We start from the raw sequence: 20,367 nt of genomic DNA on the forward strand, positions 1-20,367 counted from the left end.
GAAGGCAGGCAGCAGAGGGTATCTCGTGTGGGTTCGGTCCCCTACTTTCCATACCCCTGCACTTCTTCCACCCCCATCCCCAGGAGCTTGATCTACAGGCTGCCTTTCCTTATGCAAAGCACAACATCGAAGCACTCGCCCATCGCTCAGGTTCCTCTGAAACTGCCTGGCTGCATGACACTCTATCTGCTACTCTCTGCTTCCTGTAAGTAAGAATGCCTAACCCCACGATACGGCTCCCCTAGAAAAGCTAATCATATACATCTACATGGCATGTGGATGGCTGCTTGCCCTTCTTTCTTTACCTCCTCCCATACTTACCACCAGTCTTCTCAGGGATATCTGGTAATTCAACTAAATAAATCCCTCACTGTTGTCCATAGACAGATGCACGGATAAAGAAGATGTGGCACATATATACAAGAGAATATTACTCAGCCATAGAAAGAAACAAAATTGAGCTATTTGTAATGAGGTGGATGGACTCAGAGTCTGTCATACAGAGTGAAGTAAGTCAGAAAGAGAAAAACAAATACCGTATGCTAACACATACATATGGAATCTAAAAAAATAATGGTTCTTAAGAACCTAGGGGCAGGACAGGAATGAAGACGCAGACGTAGAGAATGGACCTGAGGACATGGGGAGGGGGAAGGGTAAGTTGGGACAAAGTGAGAGAGTGGCATGTACATACATACACTACCAAACGTAAAATAGATAGCTAGTGGGAAGCAGCCGCATAGCACAGGGAGATCAGCTCGGTGCTTTGTGACCACCTAGAGGGGTGGGATAGGGAGGGTGGGAGGGAGGGAGATGCAAGAGGGAAGAGATATGGGGATATATGTATATGTATAGCTGATTCACTGTGTTATAAAGCAGAAACTAACACACCATTGTAAAGCAATTATACTCCAATAAAGATGTTAAAAAAAAAAATCCCTCACTGCTGAAATACCTGCCAATGACAATAAAAATTTGGATCAGAGGGTCTTCCTCTTAAATTATGCTACTCAGACTACTCCATTTAAATAAAGCCATAGAAAAGGAAAGACAGAAGGGAACACGTATGACCCTCAGCTTGCCAGAATGGGAAACGGTTAAGTCTCAGGGGCCTCTGCATCCCTGAAGGCACGACCTAGGGATGCTCAGAGGGTCTTGGACATCACTTCCTGCTCCACCAAATTCCCTCCTCCCCGCCCCCCTCCTCTCCTAGTGGCCACCCCAGGACTACTTGGTTTGGCTACTGACATGCAATACTTGAGGTGAACTGTTCGCCTTTTATGCCTAATTATTCATAGATTTGACTATACACTCGATATTAAAAACTTTTTAATAAGACATAATAAAAGAATGAACGTCTTTGTTTCTTTATAAACTCCGTAAGAAGAATTCTGGTATAATTAACATATACTGAGGACACCAAAAGTTTCTAATGAAGACTAGATATCACTCAATTCTTAAATTTAGGAATCTGACTAGGGAGTTATCTAAGCATTTAAGATTCTGCTTATTTGTTACAGTCCCGGTTCACTGAGAGAAAAAAAAAAAGAACCCACAAACAACTTCAAGGCAGTAGAAGTCAATCACTTCTATCGTTACATTGTTGTAGAAGTCATTCCATTACTGAAAAAGAGAGTGAACCAGGCAACTTTGGGGATTCTTTCCAATATTATAGTTTATACTTTATTATTCTCGACTTCTAACAGTGATCATTCATGGAGATTATTATATGCCATGTAAGTAACAGTAGCTTAAAAATTAGCACCAAAAAAATGCTTATTTTAATTAGCAACCTCACATCCCTGAACTATTTTCCTATTCTGGCATTAATCCTCAAGAGTCAAGTAAGAAGGCAAAGTTAACAGACTAAACTCCACACATACAACCCTTCACATAGAAAACCTGGAGCTAAAACTAGGTAATAAATTTTGCTATATTATGAGGGCACTATCAGAAGTCCACTCGTGTGTCTGTTTCAACAGAACCTTTATCACATAGTTCAGGATGCTCTATAGACATCAAGCTCTTTTTTTTTTTAAGATGTTGGGGGTAGGAGTTTCTTAATTAATTTTTCATTTTTTTATTTTTTTGCTGTGTTGGGTCTTCGTTCATGTGCGAGGGCTTTCTCTAGTTGCGGCAAGTGGGGGCCACTCTTCATTGCGGTGCGCGGGCCTTTCACTATCGCGGCCTCTCTTGTTGTGGAGTGCAGGCTCAGTAGTTGTAGCTCATGGGCCTAGTTGCTCCGCAGCATGTGGGATCTTCCCAGACCAGGGCTCGAACCCGTGTCCCCTGCATTAGCAGGCAGATTCTCAACCACTGCGCCACCAGGGAAGCCCCCGACATCAAGCTCTTAATCATCACATTATTACCGTGATACAGAGAAGAGGAAAGGATTTTAGAAATACGCACGTGAGACCCAAACAAACAACGTCCTGTGTCACTTGGCGGAGGACAGTGGTGGAGTGGGCAACCAAGCCTCAGGCAAAAGGACTAAACTAATAAGTGATGGAACCACTTTCGCTGGAAAACCTGCATTCTAAACTCAACAGAGCTGCATTCATGATGTGGTTTCAGAAAGGGGACATCAAGTAGGGCTGGACTACTGTGTGGTGAGGACAGGGGACATCCTCAGCAACATTCCTGCCGTCTGGCATCACCAGAGTCAACACCTACAAGAAGCGGCAAATCTCCACTAAGACCGGGAAAACTAAACGGTCAGACGAGTCCACCACCATGAAACAATCAGAGGGAGACTGCTTTAAAATATTTAAGAAATGGATTAAAAGTAATTCAACATCATTTATTATGTTTAGCTCTACGTGGATATATAAACCAGAAAACATTATTTTGATATATGAAAAGGATTGATTCCAATTCTGAATACCCTAGCAAGTTTTAACAGAAAAGAATTTTCTCTTATTTTAGATACAACAGAATCTCGTTCCTCTTTGTTGTTGTTCTGATTGCTGTTCAGAAAAATATGATCCCATCAGACACACTCTCTAGCAATTTTGGAAAGGAAGGGAGCGCCACATTTTTTCTCCCAGTCTCTTACACCTAATAACAACAGATACCATCTATTGAGAGGCTGTTAGAGGTCAGGCACTGCACCAAGCATTTTAAATGTATCGTCTGTAAGCATGAAACGTAAAAATCATTACTCCTGTTTTCCAGACGAGAAGCTCAAAGGGGAGAGAGAAACTGCCTACGGGCACACAGCTTCCTAATGACACAGTGAGAATCTGAACTCGGGGCTCCCCCATTACTCCTGTATTCCACGTCACATGGGGGGGGGATCTTACAGGCTTACTCAAATGAGAACTCCAGAGAAAACCCATAAGAACAAAATATATTCCTTTCTCCTACCTCTCTTATTTAATTGCAGAGTTTTTAATGCCAGATACATTTAACGAAACCCATGACAACTGGACATGACTCTTGAATATCGCCACGTAAAAAATGAAACATGATTACCACTTTATCTTGAAAATGTAAGAATAAACATGGCCTATTGCTCTGGATACAGTATTTTTTCACCAAAAATTCTAAGAGAGTTATTCTAGATTATTCTAGATAAGTCAAATTAATGCTGCACTTTAGTCCAACGTTCTGAAATCAATTTTCAGTTAGTACTTATTACATAGTATTTTTTTTAATGTTTGTTTCCTTCAAAGGGTGACACTAAATGGGTCCTCCTGACTCAACTTCCAAATTATTGAACCACATATACAGCAATAAAAATCATCTGATTCCAGATGATTCAGAGGTTCAAAAAACAAAAAACCCCATAAAACCAAGAGATCTTTATTTCAGGCTTCATAGTTCGTAAATGATTACCATTCCCTGTATTTACACAACTGAGATAACACTAAAAAGATATTCAGGAGAGACCCCTTCACCAAAGTGCAAATGTGAGAGAACAGTGCATCTAGGACTGTGGGGCTCCTCCATTCACAGGAAGCTTCAGGTCAAAAGGCAACATTTCTTCTGAACAAGGACAGTGTGCCCTGTAATATAATCACTCGTATATTTTTTGAAGGAACAGTTTCCTTTTCTATGATGAGAACTACTGTTTAAATTGATACTTACAGTTATCTTCCACATCTTTTTTACTGTCCTCTTCTGCAGGGAACACTTGGTTTATGAGAGCCAGAAATGTCTGAAAAACAAAACAAGAGCTCATTAAACTAGAAGCTTACAAATAATAAGAAAGATAAAGGAGCTTAACTGACTGCATACATTGAAAATAATGGCAATGATATGCTCTTCATTAAAATGTAATACAAGATCCTACTACTTAACAAGTCATTACTCAAACATATTATCCATTATTACTATGAACATGGAATCAATAATGGAAATCAATAAAACAAAAACAAAACCTGTGCTGGAACACCTAGAGTGGGACAAAACAAGAAGTATATTACGTCTACATAGGTAGGCTGTTTAACAACTTTTCAAAAAAATAAAAATGTTAATGTTTATGTATACAGCAATTTTATTGTTTTAAAAAAGGAAAAAAGTAACATCCAATCAATCAATCAGATATACCAAGAGACCATAATTTAATTAATGCTCTTGTCTGAGTAAAACACATTAGACACAAATTCCTGTACAGGAATGTGTCAAAAATATAAACAGTATCCGAAACTATTAGGTCCATAACATTACAGATATCCATGAATAAGCTGGTGTTTATTATATCATTTAAATACTATGGTAGAAACTCTAGAATTAAGATAGTATCTTGTAAGAGAGAAGAAATGATCTCAAATTACATCGAAAGAGAATTAAATTTTCTCCATGCCATTCTAATAGTTACCTATACATTTCTATTTCTCAAACAATTACAATTATTCCTGTGGTTGAAGTTTCCATCCATATCAAACCAATCTCTAAGGAAAACCTGTTCAATTATTTTAGAATACTTGCAGGCCTGTGTATGTATATATATGCAAGAGTATAAGGCAAGGCTACTGCTGTAGTTTACAGAGGAAAATCCAGGCTACTAGTGCTATACCTCAATTCAAAGTCACACCCAAATTAGAAAACTGTTATGCCCTGAAAACTCTAGAAGTTAATTAGTTGGAACCCACTACACATGTTCTTAACGTTATAAATGAGGAAAGGTTTAAAGGAGAAATCACAAATTCAGAACTAGTCCATAACGTACATTAAGTATATTATGGTACTTATAAAACAATCCACAATTTATAACAATGATTCTACAGGGAAAAGACGTTCAGAAATCACCGCTAATATCACAGATCTACGTGCCACTTTCACAGCCTCAGCAATGGGGCTAAACCCCAGGTGTTGGCTCCATAAATGGGGTGCAGGACACAGAGCTCCTAGAATGGGAAGGTTAATAATCTTGGGGCTGAAAGGCCTGTAATGAGTCTAAAAAACTGTTTCTCTCGATCCTTTTTCACCCCCCAAATGATCACCAGCCCCCATCATCTTCTCCCCTCTACTACCTACTCAGTGAGAAGGAGGAAATCTGTTTCATTGAGGCAACTGTTTTCTCTTAGAGGAAGGAGGCTTTTTCTCCTATCAAGAGATCACAGTAAACACCTACCACCCAGCAAACACAGTGCACCCAGCTCCATGACAACATGGACAAAGAAAATAGTGCCTGCACTTGAGAAGACTGCAGTCTAGCAGGGAGGGGAGAAATGTAAACGAATGTCTCCAATAGCGTTATGGGAGGCGAAGAAGGTATACCACTCCTCAAAGCAAAGAGTAATCAACGGTAAACTCTACTGCATGTAAGGAGGAGGAAGACACAGGGCATCTGTGGAAAACTTTCATAAAGGAGGTGACCTCAGTCGCTCCTGAGAGATGAATATTTGCTAAATAAGCACAGAGCTGCGGAGAGCGGCATTCCAGGCAAAAGGAGTACTGTGAGTGGCGACACACAGAGCCCAGCACCACATGGCTCCCTGAGGACCTGATAAACCCTGGGAGGAAGGCTGGAAGAGGAGGAGAAAGACACATAAGACTCAGCATAAGGGCAAGAGAATGAGGGGGAGACTGCTGGTCGACAAAAGACAAGACGAGCAACACAGGGAAAAGGAAAGGTAGACCCTTAATGCCATGTGTTTAGGGCTTTAGCCTGAAGGCCAGTCAGCTGCGAATATGCAACATGAAATCAACTGAGAGGTTCAAGATGGCATTTTTAGCAGAATAAAAGATATTAGAAAATATCAGAATGCATCACAGACGGTAAGGATGTTGCATTTGAATACACACACACACGATACATATGCTTGTTGACATGTAAAATCTATGTGTCGTCAGTACACACGTACACACACATGAATAATACGTATACCTAATGCGATTTCAAATCTATTTCTTACGACGGGCCATGACTGAAAAACTTTAAAAGGCACTGCCATCAACAAAGACAGGTTCCCCACTAGAGCTCATCACTCCCTCTTCTATGCTTCTACTGTATCAGCAAACAGATCCACTTGACTTGTCCGTTGCTTCACGCACTTCCTTCATTTTTAAACGCTGACGATCTCTACTCCATGAATCATCTACACAAAAGACTGCTTCTCTTACGGATCTTTTTAACCACACGGTTGTTATGACACTTCACAATTTATTAAGACCCTGATCAGAAAGTGGGGGCAGGGAGAGGATTAAGATGAAAAGAAATCCCTGAGAATTGGTTAACTTTCGAAAAGATCTTGTGAAAAGAAGCTTCCACTTTAGTTTATAAATAATCTACGATCCATAAAGTTTCCATGACGCCACAGTTTGAATTTTAAGTGTTTTTATTGGTTCTGTGTGTGTACCTGATTAATACTAATAAGGCACAGCTGAAAGCACAAAGTACTTAAAACTATAAAAAAGCATATACCCGTAGATAAAGTTTCTTCTATCCCTGAACTGAATTATTTTGTTACTTATGGATATTAGAGAATACATATAACGACACAGAACTAGGAAATATACTTTTCATTTCATTTGGGGCTTTTGATTTACTGTGCTTATAAGATATGTTAAACAAAAATGAAAGGAGACTTTGAAAGATAATGAAAGGCTCACTAAATTTCTGTCACCCCAGAACATGCTACTTTGGCATACTGATTATCTTGAGTTAAAGGCCCTTGAGAAACAACAGATGTAAGAAGGGCACTCTGACCCTTTTTATTCCTGAGAGCAGGAGATAAAACTCCCGCGTGCAAGGTGCCCTCGCTCTACCGGGAGGAAAGAAGACATTCTTATCACCAGCGGAGGGAATGGAGACCAAGAGAAATCTGTGCAAACAAACCTTGTCTTGCCAGAGTAACCCTTACCTTCCTAACCACTTCTCCACCATTTACCACCCCTAGCCCAGACCCCCTTGCCTTATCAATTCTTCACAAATGTATTGTTTCTTTGTCTAAAAGATATAAAAGCTTCCTGCTCTGGTCACTTCTTCAATTCTTCATTCTCTTGTGAAGGCTGCTGTGTACATGTAAAAATCTGATAAAAGTCATATGCTTTCCTACTGTGAATGTGTCTTATGGCCATTTAATTTTCAGGCCCAGCCAGAGACCCAAAAGGGTAGAGGAAAATTTTTCCTCCCCTACAGCTTCAAATAAATAAAAATAATTGAGTTTCTTTTTTTAAATTCTTTCTTTTTTTAGAACATGTACTGCATTGTAAGTACAAATAGGTACTTGTTAATAAGAGGAAAAACTAGAAACACTTTGTCTTTTCTTTCCTGAGGGTATCTTTAATTGGCCGCCGCTAACATGGCACATTATATATTATGCATTTAGGTTCCTGGGTTGTTTACAGTAACAGAATAGTTTTCTCTGTGAACAGACCTCATGAGAGATCCACCTTGTTTTTCTAAGGTTCCCAGAAGGATGGCAGTCATATGGCACTAGTTAACCATGTATCAGTAGAACATAAATTATTCATGAACACTGGCAGAGTCTAAAGTAAACAGAAATGACATCAACAAATTTAATTTAGTCAGAAGTCCTGCTTAAGGGGAACACTGATTAAACTGAAAAGTGTTAAGCTCTCCCACAAAATAGGTAGGCCCTACAGTCCCCATGAAGGCTGAAAAGACTCCAGGTCACTTTTCCCCCATACTTTTCACTTTGTTATATTGTCTAGTCTATGTCTAAGCCTAAAAGGAAATAGACATCATGTGTACAAAATTAAAGTACGCTTTTATGTTTTAAAAAGTACCATTACAACAAAAATAACAGACGGTTATGCTTAAGACTTAAATATCTTTATTTAATAGAAATATTTTCACTACAATCACATGATAATAAATTTAAGTAAATATAAAAGCTTTTTAAAAAATAATTAACAGCAGATGTAAGCTATTATATATAGAATGGATAAACAACAAGGTCGGGCTTCCCTGGTGGCGTAGTGGTTAAGAATCCGCCTGCCCATGCAGGGGACATGGGTTTGATCCCTGGTCCGCGAAGATCCCAAATGCCACAGAGCAACTGAGCCCGTGCGCCACAACTACTGAGCCTGCTCTCTAGAGCCCGCAAGCCACAACTACTGAAGCCCGTGCACCTAGAGCCCGTGCTCCGCAACAAGAGAAGCCACTGCAATGAGAAGCCTGTGCACCACGACGAAGAGTAGCCCCCGCTCGCCGCAACTAGAGAAAGCCTGTGCACAGCAACGAAGGCCCAACGCAGCCAAAAATAAAATACATAAACTTTAAAATAAATAAACAAGGTCCTACTGTACAGCACAGAGAACTATATTCAATATCCTGTGATAAACCATAATGGAAAAGAATATTTAAAAAAAGTGTGTATATGTGTATACCTGAATCACTTTGCTGTACAGCAGAAATTAACACAACATTGTAAATCAACTATACTTCAATAAAAAAAGATTAAAAAAGAATTATCCAGAAGCTAAAAAACAAAAAGCAAAATTTCATAACATAATCCCATTCACTTTTTATATTTTTACTTGGTAACATGTTGAATACATCACAGATATATTCATAACTTTAGTTATATGGCTTAAGGAATAAAAAATGTTATTGTTTATATTTTGTCATATAGCTATTTCTTCTTAAGAATATGCTAATGAAAGGCTCACTAAATTACTGTCTGATTTTACGATGGGACACCGTTTTCCCCCTAGGGTATGCACTTCTGATTTAATCACACAACTCAGGAGAAAAGTAGGATTCACTGACCAGAAAACTGCTTTCCCCTATACTGTGCTAAAAAAATACCTACCTCATTGAAAAAGGGAGATACCTACAGACACAAATCAAATTCTGAAATCTTTCTGAGAAACTTCTTACCTTGCCTTTTTGGTTCAAGGGTTCAATCGTTAAGCTGTCAGGGCCAATATCCACGATATTGCCCATCTGAAATCCATCCGTAGGGTGCGGCGCCCAAACGGGCTTCCCGTCCTCCATTTCTGAAGGGAGCTATCCACTATCTCCTGTTTCAAAGGAACGAACAAAGCAACGTGAGTAACTCTGGAAATGAAAAAAGATAACAATCTTTTTTTCAGTTAACACGTAAATCGCAATTCTTAGAAACACACGAGCACCCCTGCAGGGGTAATCCCCATCCCCTGCCATCCCGCTGCACCCACCCCTGTACCACCTGTACAGGGGGACCAAGCAGAGGCTGCTCTACCCGCCGGGAACACCTGCTTTGCCACCATCTTCCTTCGGTGGTGACTGCAGTGAGAACCAGCTATGCTTTGAGCAACGCAGAAGGAGAGAGCCAATGGTCACAGTTTTTACCTCTTGCCCACTGTAATCTATACTAGCACTCCTTTTTACTGCCTGAAGTATTCCCGATTGCACAATAAATTAAACAGTCATCCGAAGAGGAGATGTTATTGTGTGGAGTTGGCTAAGACTTGAACAATAAGTCTATCTTAGACCCTGAGGGATAAAAATGAGACACAGGAGAGGTTACTTCCTCTGGGAGCCTTTCCCTGACAAGCTGAGACTACACGGATGCCCCACCCCTGTGCTCCCTAGAGGGATACCCACAGAACCACTGAGCATACTGCTTTGTTGTCTTCTTATTTTGTTACTGAGGTAATAAAACTTACAGTGAAATGTACAAATTCCAAGGATACAAGTTGATGAGTTTCCACACCTGGACATACCCGTTCAAACAAACACCCCAATCAACAGACAGAACATTTCCATCTCACCAGAAAGTTCCCTTGTGCCTCCTTCTGGTCAATCCCTACCTCCAGAGGCACCCACCGTTAAGTACGCATGCTTCTGCGTATGGCTTCTCTCATTCAGCAAAATGTTCTGACGTGCAGCGAAGCTGCTGTGTACACTAACCCACTGAATCACATGCACAGTTGTCTACCGGCTGTCCTGGACATGAACGTTTATATTGTTTCCAGGTTTTGCCTATTTTGAACTCTAGGCTAGTTTTTCAAGCATTCCTAGAAAGCTGCTTTCATGCTTGGCATTCTCAGACCTAACATTTACAATTCTGTCTTGAGAGTATCCCCAAGGGTCCATAACATATAAAATATTTAATTTTAATGAGCTTGGATTCTGTGAGACTAACGTGTTATAATGAATCACCCAGTCAGTGATCCCAGACGTCCTAGTTTCAGCACCTCAGCGGGAACTTACTTTTCCTTACTTATCTACACTTGAAGAAGACACATGTGCCGTAACTCGCCTCTTGTGTGGCGTTCTCAGATCTGGGATTTCCCACATGGACCTTCCATCAGGCCTAGCCTCTCACGTTAGACAGGGATGTCTGGTATATAGTTCAATCTAAACACTGCTAACTATTGGCAAGTCTGCAACGTGCCTGCTAGTTAATGGCTTCCATGCCATGGCTACAGGATGGCTTCTGCTGTCCCCACGCAGTAAATGCAACCAGGTTTCAGTGCCATTCAGGGTTAAGAAATTAACTGAGGGTTCTCCACAGAAGTGAATGAGTAACACTGCTTCAGATCTGCATTACCACACCTTCACACACCTACATCCACACACCTTCCCTAAATAACCATATCTTGTCCCATGCTTTAAATAGAATCTATATATGTGATGCCCAAATTGACTTCTCCGGCCTATACAGCACCACTGAGTTCCCAGGTGTTTAACCTGCATACTGGACACCTCCTCATGGAGATATCTAACAGATGTAACATTGTTATTATTATATTATTACTCTGTTCCACCACATTCATTATATCACTAAAGGCACCAACACCATTCATTTTAAATCAAACCCAGAGTCATGCTCAATTCTTCCAGCTCCTTCCAAACCCCTATCACCCCCTAATCCTGTCGGCCCCCTAACCTCCAACAGGGTATCTCAAATCCACCCACTTCCCTGGATCTGCTCTGCCTTCCTGGTCAAAACCAACATGGCCTTTTACCAGGACTCCTGTAATTAACTCAGCCACCTGCTCCCACTCTTGCCAGTATGCACAGATCACCAGAAATCCTACTGAAAGTAAGTCTGATCGTGATATTCCTGTATTATCAGGGCATGGCCTAGCCCTCAGGTGTCGCCAAGGCCCAGCACGGAGCAGGCAACCCAACCTTCACCGAGTGACTGAATGAACTGTTCACACAGCTTGCGAGGAGTAAAAGGAGATGCTCTCCTAGAAAGACTTGAAAGGTCTTAAAACCTAGGCTTGAAATTAAGCTCCACCACTGTCTGACTAGCTCTTAAGTAAGTTACTTAATCTCTCTGATCATTATCTTTATCCTTACCCATAAGTGACAATATCACTTACCTTACAGAATTGCTATGAGGATTAAGTGACGTAAAACTGAGATCCCCATTCTAATGGCACCCAACAGATGCTAGCGACACCTCTTCCCTTACAGTCCCCCATATCCCTTGTTCGAAGCCACCACTAAATGTCAAGTAAACGGTCTTGTGATAGTTCTAAATACAAAGGGAAATTATAGAATAGTCATGAGGGATCATTTAGGAATCATGAGGTATCTGAAGAAAAAAATCACAGTGAAGCAAAACCCACAAAGTCAAAAGAGAACGTCAAATTTCCTTGAACTATTTAAATTGTTTTCCCATTTTGAACCACTTACTGCAGCTTCCCAGTTAAGATATCAGATTTAAAGCTACACACCCAACGCTGCTCCTTCCTCAAACCCCTAAATCTACAGTAAAAAGAGTCTTTAAATTAAAGTCATCAGTGCACAAGGAGGGAGACGACAGCACCTCTGAGCCCTCTTCTTGACGAGGCCTCTGCTAGGCCTTCGAGTCTGTGCTGTCCTTGTTCGGCCTACAGAGGCCAGTTTTAGCAAGAATCCTGCTAAGCCGGTTTAGAGAAATTCTCTCACCCTTGATATCTTATCAAGTTCCTCATCCCCTACCTTTGGTATATAAATCCTTAATCTGCCTTCAAAAAGAATCCCTTTAAGTCAGTTGAGCAAGCATCCCCTACCTGTGCTGTTTCCACTTAGTCTTTTTCATCCGCTGACCCCTGCACTCTGCTCACTGGCTATAAATCCCCAGCTGTCTTTGCTGCATTCAAAGTGGAGCCCAATCGTTCTCCCTACTGTAATACCCCTTTGTTATAGGCTGAGTGTATGTGTCTGCTATGGACTGAATTGTGTCCCCCCCAAACATGCATATGTTGAAGCTGTAATCGCCCACGTGACTGTATTTGGAGACAGGAGGTAATCACGGCTAATGACATCATAAGGGTGGGGTCCTAATCCAATAGGATTGGTAGCCTTACCAAAAGAGGAAGAGAGACATCTCTCTACCTCAATGCACACACTATAGGGAAAGGCCACTAGAGCGGCCCGCGGAACGGCAGCCATCTGAAACCCAGAACGAGAGTCCTCACCGGAATCCGACCATGCTGGCACCTGATCTCAGACTTCCAGCCCCCAGAACTGTGAGAAAATAAATGTCTGCTGTTTAAGCCACCCAGTCTATGGTATTTTATTACAGCAGCCCAAGCAGGCTAATACACTCCTACTGCAATAGTCATGAATAAAGGCGTCTTTGTCATTTTAACAAGTGTCAGAATAATTTTTAAGAACGTAATAGCGGAAATGAAATATTCACTAGAAGGTACAGAAAATAAAGTTGAGACTATCTTTTTCAGAAAGCCAAGAAAGAAAAAAAAAAAGAGTTAGAAAGTGGCGGGCAAAAAAAGAAAAAGTAGAAGAAAAACAGATATAAAAATGAGACAAGTAAAAAGATTCAGCATCAAAATACCAGGTAAAACAGACATCCTGTTCCCTTCAAAACACAGAGGGGAGAAAGCTTTCCAATATCCAAAGAAAATTCACCAGAACTGAAAGGCATGATTCTCTAGAGTCTAGCCAAAATGCCAATTAAGTCCTCAACACAATACCTGGAAAAGGACAGACAAAAGGACAACATGTCACATGTCAGAACACCAGAAATAGAAGATGCTGCACATTTTCAGAGAAATGAGAGAAAAAGGGGGGGGAAAACATGCGTCATATCCAAAGGATCATGAATCAAAATGGCTTCAGCAACACTGAAAGCAGGAAATCGATAAAGCAATGGCTTTAAAATTCTGACGGAAAATGATCTCCAATCTAGAACTCAGCACTTAGGCAAATTACCGGTTCAAACTGGAGCAGTATGACCCCAGAAGAGCCACTGTGAACACCACTATCAAACACACCCAGTCTGGCCCAGATTCTGATCTGAACTTATCTTTCTGTAACTCTGAGTCGATGATGTAACTTGTACCTGGAGGAGCTGGTAGACACTCACTCCCCCCTCTATTAAATTAAAGATTATCTTCTACTGACTGCAAGGCTTTCACGAAAATAAAACCTCTTTTAAAATAAGGCTTCATTTAATTAGTTTTGGAATCCTAATTATTTATAACATAAATTACCCTTCATTAATGAAGTCTGATTTATTCATTCCACAAAAGAAAATTCTTTTGACATATTACTATTTGTCCCCATAAAAGCATTCAGAAAACCCATACAAGCAACACTCATACATATGAAGCAGGTCTGCACAGGAAGAGCAGTTAAACAGGTGCTACTGTACTAGAAACCATAAACACATTAAGAGCTGACTACATATGCACTGCGGGAATACAAAAGAAAAAAATGATAAGCTCTGGGGCTGGCTAAGCAAATTTAAAATTCTGGAAATTCCTTAAGTTATTCAGGAAGAGAGGGAATGCTCTATACTACGCTATCATCAACTGAAAATTATCTCATTTTTAGCCTTTAACTGACAGCTGATGTTTTTAAAGTAAGCACTATAGCAGTCGATAGAAACGCAATCTGTAGCCTGTCAGAGGTACGATGCGAACTTTCATTTAGGCTTTGTTGAGAAGCGAAAAGCAGATCACCAAGAGGCTCCCTGGAGAGCAAACGTACTGGAGGCCAGGGTGACAAATACCTACACATCCGTGTCCTTTTTTCTCGGCAACTCCAGAGATGATCCCAAAAGGGACCGTGTACCCAGAGCCGAACATGCAGACACAGCCCACCAAATAGGAACCATCACCCGCCGTGCCGCCATCACCTTCAAAGGTTACCCTTTTAAACTTGTGATTGTGATAGATGACAATGCCTTGTTTTTATTAGCTAGGGTATCAGAAATTGAGTACTAGCTAAAGTTAATTTCGAATTGAGCTGAAAGAGCTGGCGTAAGATACCAAGACAGCAAGGAAGAAGCATTAAACAGGGAAGGAAGAACCCTTATAAGACTTGTCTTCCACAGTCATTCATTCTGTAAACTATGATTTAGTTGACCACCTAGTATATAACACTAGCTGCTAAAGATATAATGATAGGCCGAAAAAAAAAAAAAAAGACATGGGCTGGCCTCACGGAGCCTTCCAACAGGAAAACAATCACTTGGAATAGAGCAGTAAACCAAACTGGCAAAAATCCCTGCCCTCCAGGACCTTAAATTCTAACTGGGGGTAAGGGAGCTGTGTAGATGTATCAAATTTGCCTTTTAAAAGGACTACTCTTTCATCTGGCCAGGCCCCGGCCCTGTTGATCAAAAGAATGTTATGTGCACCTTTGGCACACAAGCTTGAAACTGGCAACTTCTCTCATCTGTATCAGTGTATCCTGAAGGCTATTAGCTTCCCAGGTGTCCAGACACTGTGAGAAAACTGGGCACCAGGTAACCGTTGGCCAGTGGCTGGTGCATTTTGTGTGTACCTAGCACAATCTTTCATTGAGCGTTTCAGTTCCCTAAGAACTTACCTGTACACCAAAATTCTCAAAAATATTTCAGCACGTTTCCCTTTAGTCACTAAATTACCTTTTAAAAGGCCTTCCTAGAAAACATTTCCCAGTTAACCTTGTTCAGCTAGTAATAAAGTATGGGAATCACTTAATTGCCATAATACGGTATTATGCATTCACTGCAACACATTCATATTAAAATTGATTGTGAATGTCTTGATATTATCAGCAATAAATATTCAATAACAACGGGGAGGAAATACCTACCACTAAATACAAACTCCTGACAAAGAAATAAAATAAGAAAACATCTAAAGATAAGTTCTAAAACCTGACTACCTGAATTCAATTAAGAAGTAATTTTGGTATTCACTCACTTTTTCAATGTGTATTCACTGAGTACCTACTAAGCGCTAGCTACTGTTTTTTAGGCTTAGATATCGACAAGAAAATACAGAGCTCTAATGTTTTTTAGTGTAAGACATACAAAAGGAGCAATGTCTAGACCAGCTATGACATTCCTTCAGATTTCGGTAGTACTAGGTCCAGTTCATCACAGCGTAATGAGTGACCTAATCACAGCCTAGTGAGTGATCCTAATGAGTGACCGTTTTAACAAAGGTTATATTATACTTCCAAATATAACTTCAGAAAGCCCAATGTATCCACTGGTGTTTCAAGCTAAGCCCATTACCACCTGACTCTTCCGAAACAGCCTCAGAACACCAAGGTTAACTAGCTTAACTGGTATAGCTAAGATGAACTAGCTAACAAAAAAAGAGGATAAAAAAATAAGGCGAATATTTTATTAATAAGTTTATTATATGGTTATTAAATATTTAAGATATTTTATAAGATGATCTGAAAACTGATATAATCAGGCCAATTACTCCAAATACATATAATCTGAATTATGAGAACTGGTTATATGATTTTCTTATAGGTTTTACAGAAATCATAACTCTATTTAAGCTATAAACTCCTACATAAATTACTATCACAAAACAGATTTGAATTTAGACATAATTCAAATAATACATGCAGACAACCTATATACCAAGATAACCTGGCCACAGCTTAGATCATTCTAAACAAAGTTCTGTATTATTCAGAGACTAAACATCCCAGTTTACTTCAGAAGCTCAAAATTTCTTTTACAGATGTTAAAATACCAGAATATAGCAGCAAGATATTAATTTATGCCCGGTGATTTAAATTTTCCACATCCTGTGACTAATAATAAGATTTTATTTATCATCCAATGATTACATCCAGACCTTCCCTGGACAATTAGTGCTAGATTTAAAAGTTACTTCTTAAAAGTTTGCTGGTCTTTCAAAAGAGGAGTTTGTAAAAGACTGAAGACTTCTTCATTTTCTCCACCAAGGGACCATGTTAACCTCCCAATAAGTGGCTAATGAAAAGAGCAATCAAATTTCAAGAAACCACGTTGGTCTTCAAGCCAAAGAAAGGCCTTTTCTCTAGGATGACCCCGCCTGTGTAAAATGGCCCTACTCTGCGCAAACTGAAACATTCTGCAGCTTAAACTGCAGGTCCCAGTTCAATGTTATTCAAATTTGTCAGGAACCAAAGGTCTGTGTGTGATCAACACCAGTCTAGACTGTACACTATCATCAATCAAGGTGATAAGAAGTCTGAACAATCCTTAGGCCTTTAAGCACATCTGTGACATCTCTGGCATTTGAACTCTCCTAAAATGTCCCAAAACAGGAGGTGAATATTTTCACCTCTGAGCAGCAGGGTCATTTTAAGAGGTGGTCCCGAGTCCAATCCAATTCAGGCCACACAGTTCTCCTGAGGTAGGAACTCGTTAAACAAACAAACCAACAAACTTCTCAAATGCTATGATTAGGAGGAATAAACCAGGAGAGACACTAATTAAAAAGGAAGGGTGGAAGGCGCTGCTCCATTGTCATTTCTATCATTCTTTCATAAATGAGCCAATATAATCCAGGATATTCAATGAAGTTCTCACGTAATTTATAAGACTAAGGTTTTGTTTTGTTTCTAACTCTACTAACTTGGGTTGTGTGTGTGGGTATGTGCACACATATATCACTCAGAACAGGAATTGGAGACACAGTGACTTTTCTTCTCACAGCTGGGATGGAGTTCATTCAAGTGGTCAAAGGAAACCACAGATTCATAACATTTCACAGACCTTCACTATGTACAGGCGTCACACTAAAACACTCCGACATGTTACCTCACCTCATGTTTACAGCTCTGGGAGGCAGCTACCATCCCCGTTTTGAAAGTGAGGTTTGGAAGTTTGGGCAAGTTGCCCATATAGAGACAACTGAGAAATGAGTGTAGAGGCGAGATATGAATCCTGTGTGACCCCGAGTCCAAACTCATCATCACTGCACTGCACTGCACTGCACAGCTTTGCTTCAAGCTTCTTGTGCACACAGTGGTTTGTATTTGTCACCAGATCTGGAAAAAACCCCAGCTGTATAATCTCTGCTGTCCTAACCTATGTTTTAATGGCATAAGAAATAAATGAAGGTTAAAAGATATGTAAAGGCTTTATGAAAACCCTCTTACCACTTCTTTCATAAACAGTAAAATGTTTATTATTTATTTGTAAAGTCTTAACTTGGATTTAAATTCTTTCATGGGTAGATTACAGGGAAGCACAAACTAGAAGTTTTTGGCTTCGGTGCTCTGTGCTGCAAGGTAAACCTGATGATACATGGGGTTAATTTTGTCTTCCAGTTAATACTGCACTTAAATGACCAGCTGAGAATCCGGGATAACGAAAGGGATTGGAGGCTGTTGTTGGAATTTCTCACTTTATTGATGCAGTTATGAGATATTTTTATATTGTCGTTTCTTTCTGAACTGACCTGTCAATAAAAATATGCAATAAGAATGTTCAGATATTCTACAAAATGAGAAACAAACTGTCTTTTCAAACTTCTTTTCAAATTTAATTTATCTAACCCCACTCTACAACGTGTTTTGATGACAGTGTCGACCAAACTATCTGTATCTACCAAACTGTCTACCAAACTATCCGTAAAAATTCAAATTTTCTCAGTTTTTAAAATAACCAAATACTCCTCGAGCTTTCATCACCACATCAACTTACCAGTCTGTACGTGTGTCCATATATTCTGCTTTCCTGTTTATTACTGAGGCCAAACGGGCCTTCCTCATACCTAAGACCAATCCCTGTATTTACCCCCCAGATCCTACCCCCTCGGGCCACGCAAAGACAGCGCTTCAGCAACGTCCATCTCTGCTTCCTTCCCTCCCTCTTCCTCTCGTCACCCACTTCCCCTTCTCACTGGTGGGCTACTTTCCCACTCACTGTGCACACTCACTGCCTCCATTTCCTCCTTTCTTGTCCTCTCTTGAACCCACGCCTATGGGGCCTGCATCCCCACCCTTCAGAGCCTCCGGCGACCTCCTCCCCACTGCTAAGTCATGCAAGCAGGTCTCAGTCCCCGGTTTCCTCAAGTAAGCAGCCTCAGCTGACAGAGCTGAGGGCTCTGCCCTGAAGCAGCTCCTCCAGGGACCTCAGGATCCCTCACTCTTCTGGTCTGCTCCCCGGATCGCCTCAGCTCCCCTGGCTGCATTCCCCTTATCTTTTCACCATCAGAAACTCTTGGGGGATCAACCCCCAGGCCTTCTCTCCACCTACTCTCCTCCCCCACCTAGTCTTGTCGCATCTAGTCCTACGGCTTTAAGCGCGACCCACGTGCGGGTGCTGCCCACAGCTGACTCCCCTGGCCTGAACTGCAGCTGCCTCGAGCTCAGGGGCTGCTCCGCGCCACTCTTCAGGAGGCGGCGGCCGCCTCCAGCTTGGCCCTGCGACGGCCGCCAAGCTCCCCTTCCTGCGCCTTCCTGGCTTGGTCCCCTCCTTCTCATCCAACGACAACTTCATCCTCACGCTTGTACGCGTCAACACCTGTGAAGTCATCCTCCAGCCTCCTCTTCCTCTCCCGGGCTGCATCCAGTCCTTCAGCAAATCCTCTTGGCGCCACCTTCAAATTCTCTCCAGAACCTGAAGAGGCCCGACCAGGGAACCCAACCGTCGGCCGCACTGCCCGTCCCTCACTAAGATCCCGCAGTGGCTTCTGGCTGCCCTCCCTTCCTCCGCCTTAGCCCGCGCAGAGTCAGGGCCGGTACAGCTGTCAACCTGACCCTGGCACAACCTAAGCCACTGCCGCCCTCCTCACTCACATAAAAGCCCACGTCTTCCCGGGGGCCCGCAGACCCTTCACAGACGCTCTCCCCTGCCCAACCCCTCTGATACCGCCCCGCCAGCGCCCCCTCACTTTACTTCATTCGCGGTGGTCTCCGTGCTGTTCTTTAAACGCGCTAGGCACGCCTGTGTTTCAGGCCTCTGGTATTTACCGATGCAATCCCTCTGCCTGCAAGACAGTTTTCTCCGTACCTTCTTCGGGACCTGGCTCCACTGTCACCTTCTCAGGGAGGCTTCCTGCATCAGCTTCCTGAAAACGCAAAGCCCGCCCATCCCCCCGAAACCAGCACAACTTAACGCTCTCCCCAGCCTTGCTACTCCTATATAGTACTTAACATCTGGCAAACTTACTATGTGTTTTAGTTATTTAGAATATAAGCTTCTTCAGTCCAGGGACTTCATTTTATTCACTGCTATGAACCTAGATGCCACCTATAAAAATAGCTAGTGTTACTGCAGTGAGATGAGAAACCAAAAACAAAGAAATGGGACACTTCAGTGACCAGTTCCATCACAGCAAATACAAACCTGCCACCAGGCTTCCTGAAATACTGAAGACAGACTAAGGAGATCCACTTGTGCCTGAGGGCCCTTGAGACGGGAGCCTTAGCACGTTTTCAGCAGCTCCCAGGTCCCTGCCCCTCCTGATTCATCAGGGAGCACACCTCATGGGATGTGTTTCTGAATGGTGTGTTGACCCGTTCACATCTTGCTCGGCCTCACGCTAATTCCCAATTTTCTTTGGTTAAAGTTAAGGGCTGATGTCACGCGTCTCATGTGACTCAATAGAAAGCAAACAAGAATCCAGGAAGAAGGTGGTTAACGTCACTGTGCACAAGGCACTCCCACCGCTCCACAAGCCATGGGAATAGGAAGCATCATTTGACGCAGGTGAGCTCGTTACTGACTGAGCTGGGTCACAACAGAATGTTCCTAACGACCACAAAAGCTTACAGAA

The 20,367-nt window shown here is 41.6% G+C and overlaps 1 protein-coding gene across 2 annotated transcripts in view; it reads right to left on the bottom strand.

The window, feature by feature from the left end:
• MYO6 (myosin VI) overlaps positions 1-20,367 on the bottom strand; it is a 145,116-nt gene that overhangs the window by 82,820 nt on the left and 41,929 nt on the right. For both annotated transcript variants that reach the window (XM_027092132.1, XM_027092128.1), the window contains exons 2-3: positions 9,296-9,438; positions 4,090-4,159 (exon numbers count right to left, since the gene is read on the bottom strand). In XM_027092132.1, the coding sequence (XP_026947933.1) occupies positions 4,090-4,159; positions 9,296-9,412 (187 nt within the window). In that variant the 5' untranslated portion in view covers positions 9,413-9,438. The remainder of the gene's footprint in view (positions 1-4,089; positions 4,160-9,295; positions 9,439-20,367) is intronic.

This window comes from Aethalodelphis obliquidens, unplaced genomic scaffold (genome assembly GCF_003676395.1).
Source record: "Aethalodelphis obliquidens isolate GAN/ISIS:26980383/991018 unplaced genomic scaffold, ASM367639v1 scaffold3, whole genome shotgun sequence".
NCBI lineage: Eukaryota > Metazoa > Chordata > Mammalia > Artiodactyla > Delphinidae > Aethalodelphis > Aethalodelphis obliquidens.